Raw genomic sequence first — 12868 nt, forward strand, 5'->3', positions numbered from 1 at the left:
TTCAATTATTGTTACACATAATCTCGCTGTCTGGTCTGGTAACTGACACTGTAACAGGCGCTAATTGAAAGATAAAAGGTGCAATAGTTTTGAGGTGTTGGGGGATTTAAATTCATGGAACTATTGAGCGGTCACCGAGACATTTTAAGGCTGTGAATCAGATTATAAAGCAGAAGTGTAAAATTCTTAGACTATAACAAATGTGTTTGTCTGGTCATTCCTGTTTCCTCTGTGATATAATGGGTCTGGCACAGCATGCAAATGATACATACAGCACAGCGGTTCATTTGCATATAGTGCCGATCACATGATGCCAGGCTGGTGGGAATCAATTAGCCTGGTCCTGAGTTGTTATATTTGACCAGACAAGATAACTTTATTAGTCACTGTTCATTAACAGTTTTCTTTCTTTTTTTTTCCGGCAGCTGATTTCCAGTGATGCTGATGGAGCCATTCAGAGAGCTGGAAGATTCCGGGTTGAAAATGGCTCTTTAGATGAGGTAATTAGTGTCCAAATATATGACTTTTTATCATGTCCAGTGGTCAGGTCATGTTGGGGGTGTAGTGTCCTATGTCTGTATAGAGTGTAATAGAATTGTATTATGATCATGTCCAGTGGTCAGGTCATGTTGGAGGTGTAGTGTCCTATGTCTGTATTGAGTGTAATAGAATTGTATTATGATCATGTCCAGTGGTCAGGTCATGTTGGAGGTGTAGTGTCCTATGTCTGTATACAGTAATATAGAATTGTATTATGATCATGTCCAGTGGTCAGGTCATGTTGGGGGTGTAGTGTCCTATGTCTGTATAGAGTGTAATAGAATTGTATTATGATCATGTCCAGTGGTCAGGTCATGTTGGAGGTGTAGTGTCCTATGTCTGTATTGAGTGTAATAGAATTGTATTATGATCATGTCCAGTGGTCAGGTCATGTTGGAGGTGTAGTGTCCTATGTCTGTATACAGTAATATAGAATTGTATTATGATCATGTCCAGTGGTCAGGTCATGTTGGGGGTGTAGTGTCCTATGTCTGTATAGAGTGTAATAGAATGGTATTATGATCATGTCCAGTGGTCAGGTCATGTTGGAGGTGTAGTGTCCTATGTCTGTATAGAGTGTAATAGAATTGTATTATGATCATGTCCAGTGGTCAGGTCATGTTGGGGGTATAGTGTCCTATGTCTGTATAGAGTGTAATAGAATTGTATTATGATCATGTCCAGTGGTCAGGTCATGTTGGGCGTGTAGTGTCCTATGTCTGTATACAGTGATATAGAATTGTATTATGATCATGTCCACTGGTCAGGTCATGTTGGAGGTGTAGTGTCCTATGTCTGTATATAGTGTAATAGAATTGTATTATGATCATGTCCAGTGGTCAGGTCATGTTGGGGGTGTAGTGTCCTATGTCTGTATAGAGTGTAATAGAATTGTATTATGATCATGTCCAGTGGTCAGGTCATGTTGGAGGTGTAGTGTCCTATGTCTGTATACAGTGTAATAGAATTGTATTATGATAATGTCCAGTGATCAGGTCAAGTTGGGGGTGTAGTGTCCTATGTCGGTATAGAGTGTAATAGAATTGTACAATGATGAGGTCACGTTGGGGGTATATTATTTTATATCCACCTTTTGTGTGACATGCCATGATGAAGCCATCCAGCTGCTAAATCTTATTTTGATATATTCACGTTTGCAATTTATTAACTACCTCAGCTGAGATCAAAAGTCTAACCATTTGTTCTTTAATAGCCTTGCAAATATCAAAAGACTGTTTTGTAAGTGTGTTTAATTCTGCTAAGTGAGATTCTTTGAGATCAGTGCGGGAAACTAATTCCCGTCTGAATCTCTCTCATCCCTGTAGAGTTTTTATATGTGTTTGATATATCTGCTCCCGGATTTCCCCACGGCACGCGGCTCTTCATATATAGGTTTAAGAACAGATTCGGCGGATTAAACTATATCACCAGAGTGTCTGACGCTCTTCATGTGAAATCCATCATTTGGGAGTAAAGGCTGGTCTGGATTTATAATGCTGTAAAGTTATTTCAATGGCCGGTGATACTTGATAAATTGATTGATAAATATTTGTAATCAGCATGTTGCTGGAATGTTATGTGTCCTTGCCCTAGAAAGAAATATGGCAGTACGCCCTCCTACTAATAGATGTTAATATGTGATACTGTGCAGAAGAAAAAAAGGGGGGGACAAATGTCCTAGGAAACTAATGACTACATCCGTTTGCTGCACAGTGGCGGCCATTTTATTGAAGCACGCATTTTGGCAATTCAGGGATCCAACAAGTTAACCTCCCTTCCCGGGAGACCTGGAAGTCCGTGTGGCTCGGCATATAAGCAAAGGCTTGTGTTTGTGTGAACACAGTTTATGCCTGTGAATTTAGACGCAAATGGGTGCAGCTCACCATCAAGCAAAACCATTGTAGCAGGGGGTGCTGTTGATACACAGCCAACATCTGGGTGGGACCACCTTCAGGGGCGAACGCAGGATTTGACCAACATGCATGGGGGCGTGGCTATAATTTTAAACCGTGCTTGGCAGCTCTCCAACTCTTCCTATCCCCATAATATACATGGGGAACGCTGCGTGCACCTTTTCAAGCAGAGCCGTGTGAAGCGGGGGCAGGGTCCAGCCACCTCAATTATACAGTGCCCCAGGCTTGGAGGGGGTTTCCAGGCACTAGAAATCCCCCCCCCTCTCGGTTTGCCTTTGCTTTTGACTTTTAAAGTCCTACGCGTATATATGTGTCTTTTTCACTCTTGGGCGGGACACGGGGCCCTTATAAAATCTTTTGGGGTGTCATTGTCGCTGATGATGAAGATGTTTCGTTGGTGATTAGCGATTTTCCACAGATAAGCGTCAAAATAAACCACCAGAGATCATTAAACTCTTCCTATCTTACTGATGCAAAGAATGTTAATGTCTCTATTCTGATGGAGAAACCCCAGTTTAAAGCCGGTTGCTTTCTGATCCCGCGACATAATCATTTAATAATATCCATGGTGTCACCGTGACCAAGTTAAATGTGTCTTGCCCCTATTTTTCCCCTGACGACATCCAGGTTAAGAGATAACTTAACAATAAACCTAGCCTCCTTGATATAATCACTTGATGAAGAGGACAGATGTATGAACTCCACAAAGGAAAGTGCGGCCTCTTCCTTTAATCCCGTTGATGTGTGTTGTATAAGAAGAGGGGGGTTGGAGGTAATGCCCTTTGAAATAAAGAAAGATGCGGGATGATATCAGTAACCCGGCGGCTCAGGGAGGGATGTGAAATCGCGTCGCAGAGCTCATAAGATCTCAATACAAGACCGGCGTTTCATCTCTGGCTTTGATGCTGAAGAATTATTTTGGCTGTCTCGTACAGTGCGTCGAGCCTCCGCTCTTGACAGAAATGGGATCTATTTTTATGACTCTGAAATGGATAACAAAAAAGATGCAATTTACCTGCCTGGGAGTCGGGTGGGGCGAGGTTAGAGAGGTATTTGTACATGAGAGGTAGAGGACATACGAAATTTAATTTGTAGACATGTGTTATATCTGAGTGATTGCCAACCTTTGAACCCCATTTGTCGCGTTCTGTTGAATAACGTGGCGTTTAGTAAGATTGGCCGTGTCTCCGTCCTTGGGATTTAATAAATGTTTGTAAACTTGTCACCTGCAACTTGAAATCTTATCGCTTTCCTTACAACATGAAATAGAGACTTCTATTAATGAGACTTTGGAGTCTATTTATTAAAGGTCAAAAGTTTTTCCCCGGAGACAGGGCTTCAACCTACAATTTAAGGGGTCATCGTCGCCGCCAGTAGCTTACCCATGTTTCTTTATTTATTTTTTTACAAAGTGGAACCAATAGCCCAAATATATGTATTCATTTTAGTTGCCCAGAGACATAGAAGGAGAAGGGTCTTTGTGTGACAGCTGTATAATATCTTCTCCTATGTTACTTTTTTTATCTTTACTAGATAGCAGCACGTTTATTAGTGTGAAAATCTCAGCCAATCAGAATGGTGATAACAGACCAAAAGCATTAAAAACACATTACTCTCTGAATGCATCATTGTTTAAAAAAAAAAAAAGTTACAATTTTTTTTTTTTTTAACTTTAGTGATGCAGATAAAATCCTACTCTTATATTGAAAAATATATTTATTTACCTGTAGAATTAAGGAGACTTGTGACATAAAGGTTGTTCTTCCAGACTAACACTGTGTAGAGGCTGTCTGATTCTGGGAAGTCTCTATGGTCCATTAATCCTCTGTAGACTGCTGCAAATATATCATCATCATCTATTTATATAGCGCCACTAATTCTGTAGCGCTGTACAGAGAACTTATTCACATCAGTCCCTGCCCCCTTGGGGCTTACAGTCCCAATGGGGCAGGGAATTCCCTAAATTTCCTAATATACACACACACACACACACACAGACTAGGGTCAATTTGTTAGCTGCCAATTAACCTACCAGTATGTTTTTTGAGTGTGGGAGGAAACCGGAGCACCCGGAGGAAACCCATGCAAACACGGAGAACATACAAACTCCACACAGATAAGACCATGGTCAGGAATTGAACTCATGACCCCAGTGCTGTGAGGCAGAAGTGCTAACCACTAAGCCACCGTGCTATGAAGTTCAGCCACTCAGTATTCCCCAACATTTAATCTGTACCCAGGTTAAATGCAGGAAAACTGGGTTGGGTCATTGGGCTACCTGCCTCTCGGGCTAAATTTTGGCAGCCAGCCCCTGGCCAGTGACAAATGACAGGGATCCCCTGGATTGCATCAGGTCACTGTGACAACGGCTGTCAGAATCAAGCCTTTGTAATAACAGAGCTTATCATCGTGTTAATTTCCTGCTGTCTCCGCGATGAGGAGAAGGCAACGGCTCTGTCTTTAATATTAAAAACAGCTGAATGTCAGGAAGAAAATTTCCCGAGAACTAATAAAGACCAGAGATAAGTCTGCGAAGCTATTTCAAAGGAAGATATGATTTAGTTCATGTCTAAAAATAACACCGTGACATGATCCCAATAACTTTTTATTAACACATCTAAATGCATAAAATACAGATCAGATGGCACTTTGAGAATGGACCATTGATCGTTCACACAGAACTCAAATGACCAATAGATGATCAATCTTCAGGAGCTCATTCAACTTGCGTTGCCCTGTGAGACCATGTGAAAAGCCTTATGGGGTCAATTCTGCCTTTTTAAAGTTCCATTTGGGCTGAATTATGTTTGGTTTACCAACCGGTAAATGCGTGAAGAGGAAGGGTGATCTATTACAAGAGAATTTGGGGAGGGGAAGTTACTGGAGCTTTATAGAGCTATAATTGAATCCCCCACAATCCATGTAGTACAACTCTTGCTCACAGCTGTCTAGGACCGGTACAAAACTACGTCCACTGTGTGCATTTTGCCACCATGTGTTCACCACAGACTCTTTCACCAGAGGGGAGATAACTCTCTTGGAAACAGACCATGATGATAATTTAGGGTTAACATAGCGGCATGGGACGTAGATGTTGGCGACTGGTATGCAAGGACATGTACGCCATGTTTTTTTTGCCAAGATTTTGGCAGAGTTCTCTGCTGAAAGTTTAAATCAAAACTGTTAAATCCGTTTAGAAGTAAAATGCGTTGTGTTGTGTTTCTGACAGTTCAAAGTCAGCCGAAAGGAATTGTTTTAGACAGTAAAGACAGGGTCCGAGCTTCATCTTTTCTCCTTCGTATTTGTGTGTATTACAGAGCAATGACTACACGCCGGGTTTGTGGAGGAGAACGGACGTACATCTGGAAAACCCTGAGTATCACACCCGATGGTACTTCAAGTATTTCCTGGGGAAAGGTGCCTATATTTTATCATTAACTATTCTTATTAAATCTCTTCCCTTGAAATCTTATCAGTGTTTTCCTGTAGAGGGTAATTTAATAACATAGGAGCAAACAATACACAAAGCAGTCATCCGTAATAACCCGTAATAACCAGTCGGAATGATAATGAGGAAAAACATGCAATTAACAGGAACATTCCTTAAGATCTGTTCCACAATACACAAAACCCATAGCAACCAATCAGCCACTTTCATCGGACAACCGTCCTGTTGTCAGGATGTAAAATCGGCAATAAATGTGACTCCGCAAAATCATTTGTATCACTCATTGTTACAATGCATCTAGCGATTCCACCTTTTTCTTTCTCCAAAATATTCTTATACTACAGATCTGCATACAGTAGAATCTGAATCTAAACAATACTTAAGACATGAGACCTCTCAAAAAAATAAGAAGAGAGATAATAATCATATTGTTTAGTTATTTTGTTTATTTAAATATTTGATGGTTTATAAAGTAAACATGATAGATTAAATTTGCTGAATTGGACCCCCACAAACCCTCTAATTGATCCTCCACCACAAGTAAAGTCAAAATAGTTTACATATTCCCTTATAAATTGCTTTATTTATATAGTATAGTCTACACTTACACAAGCGGTCTTATCTTGTTTTAGTACTTTTTTCATCTATCCATTATTTTGTTGCTTTTTTTTGTGCAATTCCAGGAATATAATTTCTTTGACCCTACTATTTATTATATAGAGAGACAATTATTTTCCTGTGTGACCCAGTGGCTGTGTTTGCATGGCACATCATTATCTATTGTGTATTTGGTTGTTCTAGAGTACACAGGGTTACTGCTCTTTATTCTTTATAACACTGCTCCCAGTTATTTTTAAAATAATTAACAGAGCAATACCCGCAGCTAATTTCCATTTCTGTTTCTTCAAACAGTTCATCAAAACTACGTAGGAACAGATGCAGAGAGGAACCCGTTTTTCCTGTCCGTCGTTCTCTCTGACCAGAATAATCAGCGTGTACCACAGTATCGTGCAATCCTATGGAAGAAAACAGTATGTGACACACTGTTGTGGTCTTTCACAACTGAGACTTATTAGATATTACATATAAGCCTGAAATACAGAACAGTATGTCGAAATTGAATTCTATATAAGCGAGGCGCCCATTTTCTGCGCTGCAATCAATATTTATCAGAACGCAGCCTATCAATTCATTCCAAACTAGTGACATCACTGAACCGCAATGTGGCTGGATCCTAACAAAATGGCTGCCTCCATTGTGTGTGCAGGAGATGGGAACACTTTAAAATCAAAGTGGCATATTTATCAAAGGGCGAAAGGATATTGTTGGTGATAACAAGTGTTTTTGACAGCTTTTTTTCCCGCATCGCTGTCAAAAATAGATATAAAAAATAAGGGCGATGGATATTTATTTCAGCAGAGAACAATCTTTATACTGGTTGAGATCCACACATGAGTTATGGAGCTGATGCGTGGAGAGATCCTCAGACAGTTCAGGGTTACACCCGTCCAGGGTTGAGATGATTGTGTAGAGACGCTGCTCGCTGTCTTTCTGCAGCTCAGTGTTGCAGCCTCTTTAATGAAGATTTCTGGCACGATGCTCAGACGAGATCAGCTGTACAAGGGCGCTGGAAGCAGTCAGCTACAGTTCTGGCAGCCGCTGGCCGCCAATGTTTGCCTGCTGTATGAGGGAATGTGAGGGGGGCATCTGGGAGAGGGCATGAGGTGGGGGCATGAAATGCTGTGATAGCTGGATGTGGGGGAGGCAGGAGGTGAAGGAATGGCCTTAATCTGTCCAGCCTGAGGATTCCAAATAATCAATCAGGATACAGCAGCAGATAATGTACAAGTGCTGTACTCTCCTGTACGGTTTATATTGCTGGATATATAAATCCTATAGCCCCCGGTAGTTCCACTGTTTGTGAGTGAGAAGGTCGTCATTCCCGACCCCTGGTGTGTCTTCATCAGAGCAATTAGTAGGGATTAGATCCTATTAGATCACCATTCAAAATGTACAGGGGCCCGCCTCATCTCCTATACACAGGGGCCCGCCTCATCACCTATACACAGGGGCCTGCCTCATCTCCTATACACAGGGGCCCGCCTCATCTCCTATACACAGGGGCCCGCCTCATCTCCAATACACAGGGGCCCGCCTCATCTCCAATACACAGGGGCCCGCCTCATCTCCAATACACAGGGGCCCGCCTCATCTCCAATACACAGGGGCCCGCCTCATCTCCAATACACAGGGGCCCGCCTCATCTCCTATACACTGGGGCCCGCCTCATTTCCTATACACTGGGGCCCACCTCATTTCCTATACACAGGGGCCCGCCTCATTTCCTATACACAGGGGCCCGCCTCATCTTCTATACACAGGGGCCCGCTTCATCTCCTATACATAGTATTCTGCTCACTCCGCATTTTGCATTTAGCCATGTTCCCATTCGTACCCCAAATAAACCTCCTCGCCCCCACAGCAGGTGGATGTGGCTATTGTAATTTAAGCTCCATTTATAGACTGAAAATTTACAAATACACCTTGGGGTAACGTTCCACAGGATAGCCAAATAACAGCCCAAACTTCACAGCTCTGCGAATCCAACTGTTCAAATGCGAAACGCGTTCGGTACAGAATGTCCCAGCTATTTCTCTCATCTCTATATGCGAGTAGCATATGCTATCAAATACATCATCGTCCAAGATGGTGGAACCACTCATTAGATTGCCCGACACCTCCTGTAGGATTTCACAGCGCAGTATACGCCGACAAAGGCAATCACACGGCAGTATATAGTATTACAGTGCAGCGTTTAGCCATACAACGACAGATCCGCCTCGTTTTCATTACATTGGTGCAGGAAGCACTGACCGAAAAGTGGAACTTTGTTTTCTTACATGATTCTTTCTTTTTTATTGTGTTTTTTAGGGTACACAGAAAATCTGCCTTTCATACTGTCCCACGAAAACATTATCCGTGAAATCTATATTAAGGTATATAATATAAAATTATTTTTACGTTGTGGAACTAAACATAAGACGTCATTCTTTTCTCTATTTCGGGAGGGGGGTGGAAGCTGTAATGGGGGGGTTGCTATGTGAATTAAGTTGTGGGACACTAGTTAGGTTGCACAGACGTTTAGTTTTGCATTCACATTCCAGACCATAAACATCTGGTAGAATTTTATATTACATGATGCAATGTCCCGGATTCATTCCAACCACGCTAAACTATAGATAACATCAATGAGAATACTGTATGTGGTTAGTACATGTTTATATGTATTTGCTATTATGTAAATTGTGTTCTGTAACTAAGTTAAACTCCCAGCGACTTTTCAGGTTTGTGGATGTTTTAGTTTAATGATAATTGGAGACTTAAGCTGGGTACACACTACAGAAAATTACTGCAGATGTGATTTCTGTAACGATTTCACCAACGACTGAAAGTCCCGATGAGTAGCAGATTCATGTGTACACACCTACACGATTTACCTTCAGATCTGTGATCTTCATCTCTCATAACCATCTGCTGAAAAGATGGTGACTCTGTACACTGTACAGATATCTGCCTACACTGCTGGTGGTGACTGTGTACACACTGCCATATTTACCTGACATCGTTCCATCGCTAATCGTGATTTTTAGGAAGGTTATAAAAGCAAGTCAAACGATACGATGTGCTTGGTACCATAAAACATGATCAGGGGAGCGTAGCAGAGCATTATAAATGTACCTCCCCCTCCAATGCAACATGGTTTTGCCCAGGTGCAAAGTTACTCCTTTTTTTTTTATACTTTATTCTCCTTAATAACTCAGGCCCTAGATGTCTTGTATCCAGTGATCTATATCTACATTACGTTTAATTGCCAGTGTTAATCTACGTTGAGGCTCGTTACTTTTACTTGTTAAGTGTTACTCTGCAGCCGGAAGCGCTGCCGTTTGAAAGGTTAACACCGTCGTTTATTTTTCAGTGCCATGAACCTCGACAGATTTGAGAAAAGCCCCAGAGAAATTCTGAACCCCGAGATTCAGAAGGTGAGGTCCGCTGTATCAGGCGCCCGTGTTGGCGAGCTAGAGGAGTATCGAGGTGCAGATATGTTTAGCTGTCGGGGCAATAGTCCGTGGCATGGCGACAATTGTGACCAGCAGTCATGTTGTGCGTCTATCATTGTGTGTAAGGCTGTTGAGTATAAAATCAGAATACACAGGATGCTGGAATTAAAGGTATAACCGCGTCTCAACAGTGAATAAAACTGATATTTAAATACTGAGAAGTTCATATATACCCCAAGCTTTCGATTCCAAGGTGACTAATAATAGAAGTGAGAGTTTAGCTGTAGACTCCACGTCTAAACCCAATGAGCTCAGACAGGTTAGGGTGTCCCGGAAAATAGCACCAGGAACCACTTAGCTCTGGGTGTAGCTACTGCAGCACCTCTTTGCTGGCGGCTGGTTCTTCTTGATGGGTTACTTAGGAGCAGGACTGCTGGGTAGGGGCAGAGCGTTGACTCGGGTTTCAACTCAGGACAGCTGGGGAGCGGATTAGAGGGTTAGCTGTTATCTGTAGGTCACAGGAAGACAGCGGGTATAGTCCTGCAGGAATAGAGCAGGGTTCTTGGAAATAGTGATGTTTATCATCATCGTTTATTTATATAGCGCCAACATATTCCATAGCGCTTTACAATTGGGGACAAATACAGTAAGAAACAAACTGGGTAAAACAGACAAAGAGGTGAGAAGGCCCTGCTCACAAGCTTACAATCTATGGGACAATGGGAGTTTGATACATGAGGTTAAGTCTACTATTTACATTTCGGCCCAGCCAGACTGCAAAGGTAAAAGTGACTCATAAGCTAAATGATCCTTCCACACAACAATGTTGGTCAGGGGGTAATTGTCTTGTGTGAAATTGTGTAACGGGTAGTAATAGGGTAATCTAGTGAGGTTAAGAGGGTGGTTGAGGAATATTATAAGCCTGTTTGAAGAGGTGGGTTTTCAGAGAATGCTTGAAAGTTTGTAGGCCAGAGGAGAGTCTTATTGTGGGAGGGAGAGAATTCCATAGAGTGTGTGCAGCCAGAAAAAAAGTCCTGTAACCGGGAATGGGAGGATGTAATGAGGGTGGATGAGAGACGCAGATCTTGTGCACGACAGAGTTGCGATGTTTATTCGCTCAGATATAGCTCTTAGAAGAGATGTTACACACCAACACTTTATGGTAGTGTAAACATGATACACTTTACACAAGGCATTTCTACCTTCTATAAAGTTGTCACTCGCATATTGGAAGGGGGTAATTGAGCCCCCTGTGCAGGGCGGGTCACATATCTTGCAAGTGAATCAGCCATTAGCATGTTTTTATTGTTTAACATTGTGCTCAGTGGCTTTGAGTCGGCGGTGTTCTCCCCCTGCCCGCGCACTGTCGGGGTTAGTGGGGGAAGGGGGGGGGGGGGCTTATATGTGTCTCCACCCTGTCGACACCAAGTCTGGGCTGGGAGATTTAAATCTCCCACCCAAAGTACCCTCCAGGATCCCTGTGCGCTTCCCCAGCTAACTGCATTTAGGGTTAACCTATAGGTGTAATAATTCAATGTTGATTCTTTTAGCGTTTACATAGCAAAGGGTAATTGGAAAGTCTAACGACTAGCCTCACTTTGCATTGTTCAGCCCTCGCTGACTCTCGTCTTTCATCTCTCTGACTATAGGACCTGCTGGTTTTAGAAGAACAAGAGGTGAGTGATTATTTTCTACTCGCATGTCCTTTAGGCAAATTCCAGCTTTCGGTATGATGCAGAGAGTCTCACAGTGATGACAACAAAGGTCATTTATCAATCTCGCCCACAGGTCCCAAATATTTGAATTTTTTTTTTGCATGCGTGTACTTGATACAATACACGTTTTGTAATTTTCTAAGATCTCAAAACCAACATTACAGTTTGATCTTATGCGGTTTTAGTTTATACGCTTTGGTGCGCAGTTTTGCCTTTGATATATTGCACAGTTTGCAAACAGCAAAAGCATCATAATTCTCATGTAGCTCCATGTTTTTAAAAAGGGAACGTGTCTTCTGTTTATAAGTGACATCATTATCCTTTATTTTCTATAAATGTTCTGCAAAACATTTTAATAGAAATCATTCCACATCCATACTTCATCCTGGGAGCCGACACTTACTGGCCAAATTATCATACACGTCAATGGTCCTCTCCCCCCCCCCCCCCCCCCCCCCCCCGGGCCAGTTGTATAACACACAATGTTAGAATACTCACCTCACCTACTGAGAAGAAAAGTTCTGAAGCAATTTTCTCTCAGTCATGGGAGTACCCACGTTTTTGCCCTATACCCTATCATTTCCATATTGATTGATGTTTCATTCCAATGTTAAAATAAACTCTCTGTTTTGTAAATACTTTTAGGGCTCAGTGAATTTTAAGTTTGGAGTTCTTTATGCCAAAGATGGTCAACTCACAGATGATGAAATGTTCAGTAATGGTGAGTACCAGACAGTTATCGGTCTCCGAACGTGCTTATATTAAACTCCTATGTTGTCAAGAGATAGCCTAGGTATCCCGTAGTATGAGAAAATTAAAATATCCTATATGTAATCAACGTAAATTGCTGATTCGGACCCCTCCCCCCGACGCCGGCTGAATCGGACCCACCCCCCGACACCTACGGAATCGGACCCTCCCCTTACCACCTTTTCCGTAACTCTAATTTTAGGACATTTTAGAACCTGGTGATTGGGGGTCTGTAACATGTTAATGCTTAATACATACTTTTCCATTTCTTTGGCGTTTGACGTTACGTATTTCTTCTTTTATTCTAGAAGCTGGAAGTGAAAGTTTCCAAAAATTATTGAACTTGCTCGGAGACACCATCACATTGAAGAGCTGGGTCGGCTACAGGGGAGGACTAGATACCAAAAGTAAGAACCCTCCTATTATATCTAATACATTGGCCGG

The 12868-nt window shown here is 42.0% G+C and overlaps 2 protein-coding genes across 6 annotated transcripts in view; one reads left to right on the top strand and one right to left on the bottom strand.

Annotated features, from left to right (window-relative positions):
• SLC2A8 (solute carrier family 2 member 8) overlaps positions 1-12868 on the bottom strand; it is a 192879-nt gene that overhangs the window by 122174 nt on the left and 57837 nt on the right. The gene's annotated exons all lie outside the window — the stretch shown is intronic.
• Positions 1-12868, top strand: part of GARNL3 (GTPase activating Rap/RanGAP domain like 3) — a 172003-nt gene that overhangs the window by 119472 nt on the left and 39663 nt on the right. For all 5 annotated transcript variants that reach the window (XM_075185689.1, XM_075185691.1, XM_075185688.1 and 2 more), the window contains 8 exons: positions 426-500; positions 5771-5870; positions 6814-6932; positions 8833-8897; positions 9878-9941; positions 11609-11635; positions 12320-12395; positions 12733-12831. In XM_075185689.1, coding sequence (XP_075041790.1) covers positions 426-500; positions 5771-5870; positions 6814-6932; positions 8833-8897; positions 9878-9941; positions 11609-11635; positions 12320-12395; positions 12733-12831 — 625 coding nt within the window. The remainder of the gene's footprint in view (positions 1-425; positions 501-5770; positions 5871-6813; positions 6933-8832; positions 8898-9877; positions 9942-11608; positions 11636-12319; positions 12396-12732; positions 12832-12868) is intronic.

The sequence above is a fragment of the Mixophyes fleayi genome, chromosome 9, assembly GCF_038048845.1.
Source record: "Mixophyes fleayi isolate aMixFle1 chromosome 9, aMixFle1.hap1, whole genome shotgun sequence".
NCBI classification, from domain to species: domain Eukaryota; kingdom Metazoa; phylum Chordata; class Amphibia; order Anura; family Limnodynastidae; genus Mixophyes; species Mixophyes fleayi.